This window comes from Cynara cardunculus, unplaced genomic scaffold, assembly GCF_001531365.2.
Source record: "Cynara cardunculus var. scolymus isolate 2C unplaced genomic scaffold, CcrdV1 Un_Scaffold_4951, whole genome shotgun sequence".
Taxonomy (NCBI): Eukaryota; Viridiplantae; Streptophyta; class Magnoliopsida; order Asterales; family Asteraceae; genus Cynara; species Cynara cardunculus.
Window position 1 is genome coordinate 5,402 of NW_020202160.1, and position 2,951 is coordinate 8,352.

Below are 2,951 nucleotides of genomic sequence, written 5' to 3' on the forward strand. Positions count from 1 at the left end.
TCTTCCCATAATTGTTTTTTTACTTCCAATGAAAACAATTACACATACACATACACACACACACACACACACATATATATATATATGAATATAGTCCAAAAATCTTAACTCAAATCTCAAACCTGAATATTACACCTTTATTAATGTCTGGTTAGAATAATAAGACCCATTTAGTACGATTATAACTCAATTAGAATCAAATTGGAGAAATAAGCCCAATATACCTTAATCGCCCTGATTAACTTCTTATTAGACTAATTATGACACATTTAGTACCACTGTAACTCAATTACACTCAAATTGGAGAAATAAGCTCATTAAACCCATTAAGGTCTGATCAAACTAAATATTACCCAATTAGTGTCATTAAGGACCATTGTACGCCAACTAGTCACATTAACGTCTAGTTATACTTAACTACGACTCATATAGTATCATTTTGACCCAATTGGACTTCTTAAGAAGAAATAGCCTATTATAGCCTCCAACACGAAATGGACCCAGTAAGGACAAAAAAAAACCCATTCTACCTCACTTACTCTCGTTAACTTCTCATTGGACTAATCATGACCGATTTAGTACCATTTATCCATTAAGGTCTGATCAAACTAAATAAACCCAATTAGTGTCATTTTGACCCAATTAGACTCCTTATAAAGAAATGGGCCTATTAGACCAATTTGGGTCCAATTTGATTAAATACGATCCATTTAGTGTCATTTTTATACGAATGACTCGATTAAAAGAAGTAGGCACACTCTTCCTACTAGGACCAATTGGACCCAATAAGGACCCTTAGGAACCATTATACCTCAATTAGTCACATTAACGTCTAGTTATATACTAATTTTGACTCATTTAGTATCATTTTGACCCAATTAGACTCCTCAAGGAGAGATGTGGCGCTTAATACCCATTAGGTTCTAATAAGACTAATCAGGACCTAGTTTGTGTCATTATGACCCAATTGGACTCCTTAAGGAGTAATAACCCATTATATGTCCATTGTGAAATTAGGATTATTGGTCAACTTGATCCTATTTTTATTTCTTTCATCTATGGGTGTAATACGGGAGTGGAAAGGCGTGAGCTTTGGCGGGATATTGGTAAATTTCATGCGTTTAGTCAAAGGAAAGCATGGGTTGCGATGGGTGATTTCAACTCAATGTTTTTTCGTCATGATGGGTTGGGGGGTTCCTCTAGAAGAAACTCTGATATGGAGGAGTTTCATCTTTGTCTGGAAGAGGCAGAATTGTTTGACATTTCGTATCAGGGATGCCAATTTACTTGGATACAGAAACCTTCTGGGAGTGACGGTGTTATGCGTAAACTAGATCGTATTTTGGGAAATTCTGCTTTTATTACAAGATTTGGGGACGCTTCGGTTTTCTTTGAACCAAGGGGGATCTCCGACCACTCTCCGGGTATTCTTTCTTTTAAAGTTGGTCGATGTATTCGCCAGCGTGGATTTAAGTTTGATAATTTTGTGACTTCTCATATGGATTTCCTTAAATCTGCGGAGGAGGTGTGGATGAAACCTCAGCGAGGATCTTATATGAAGAGAGTGATCCGGAAATTGCAAGCTATGAAAGGGGTTTGTTGTCGACTCCGAAATTCTTATGGGTGTTTGGATAAAAGGGTGGTTCAGTTAAAGTCAGAGCTTGAGGTTGCTCAATTGGCTTGTGATCTAGACCCGTTTAATGATTTGCTGAAAGAGGACATTGCTCACCTCTTGTTAGCATATCAAAAGGCTAGAAATGATCAAGTGGAAATGGTTCGTCAAAAAGCGAAGATCTCTTGGCTCAATGAAGGGGATGGAAATTCAAACTTCTTTTTTCATGCTATGAAAGAGAAGCGCAATAGGAGCCATATTGCTACTATTAGGGATGCTGCTGGTACTGTTTTTTAGCATCAGGAGGTTCCTAAAGCGTTACTTACTCATTTTCAAGGCATTTCGGATTCTCTACACTTAATCCGTCCGATTTCGGATATGGAAATAAAGGATGCTTTGTTTGCTATTGGGAATGATAAGGCTCCTGGCCCTGATGGGTTTTCGTCTAAATTCTTTAAAGCGACTTGGAGTGTGGTAGGTAGGGATGTTCTCATTGGGATTCATAATTTCTTCTATTCTGGAACTTTGGAATATCAGCTAAACCATACTCTACTTTGTCTTGTCCCGAAGGTTCCTAATGCTTCTTGTGTTATTGATTAGCGGCCCTTTGCCTATTGTAATGTGTTGCTAAAGTATATCAGTAAAATTATTGCTGAACGGATAAAAGGCTCTTTGGATGTTCTTATTAGCAAGGCTCAATCTGCGTTCATTCCTGGGCGTCAAATCACTGATAATATCTTAATGATGCATGAACTAGTTGTTGGTTATCAACGATCTAAAGGGGAACCAAAATGTGCTTTTAAGATTGACATTCGGAAAGCATATGATACAGTTGACTGGCAATTTCTTTTAGAGATGCTAAAAGGAATGGGTTTTTGTCACACCCCACTAAAGCGGAAACGCGGAATGTTAACAGACAAGCGAGTCTTGGCAACAGTTTAAGAGAAACACATTCTACAAAGATTCACAATAAAATAGTTCATCGACTTAACAGGATTCCAAGGTTACAAAAGTATTTTCAAATACAATAAAAACTGTCTTAATCGATGTAATCCAAGTAATGCTCCCAGAGTCCACATAACTTACTTACTACCTGAAAAGCATGACATAAAACAGAGTCAACTACACGAGTTGGTGAGTTCACAGGTTTTATATGCATAAAATAATTTTAAATGAATCAATCTTGGTTACAAATTTATAAGTAATATCTTAAAAACAACGTCATACACATGATTTATATTGTTGAGCCACTACTAAACCTAAAAACGCCCCACGAACTACCTCAGAGGTGGTAGCAAACCACATGTGTAGATCATATTTACGAACTACCTCAGCGGTG

The 2,951-nt window shown here is 37.2% G+C and overlaps 1 protein-coding gene across 1 annotated transcript in view; it reads left to right on the forward strand.

The window, feature by feature from the left end:
* The first annotated feature begins 1,990 nt into the window (after positions 1 to 1,990).
* Positions 1,991 to 2,951, forward strand: part of LOC112504231 — a 7,626-nt gene continuing 6,665 nt past the window's right edge. The window contains exons 1-2 of the mRNA XM_025108166.1: positions 1,991 to 2,086; positions 2,213 to 2,520. Coding sequence (XP_024963934.1) covers positions 1,991 to 2,086; positions 2,213 to 2,520 — 404 coding nt within the window. The remainder of the gene's footprint in view (positions 2,087 to 2,212; positions 2,521 to 2,951) is intronic.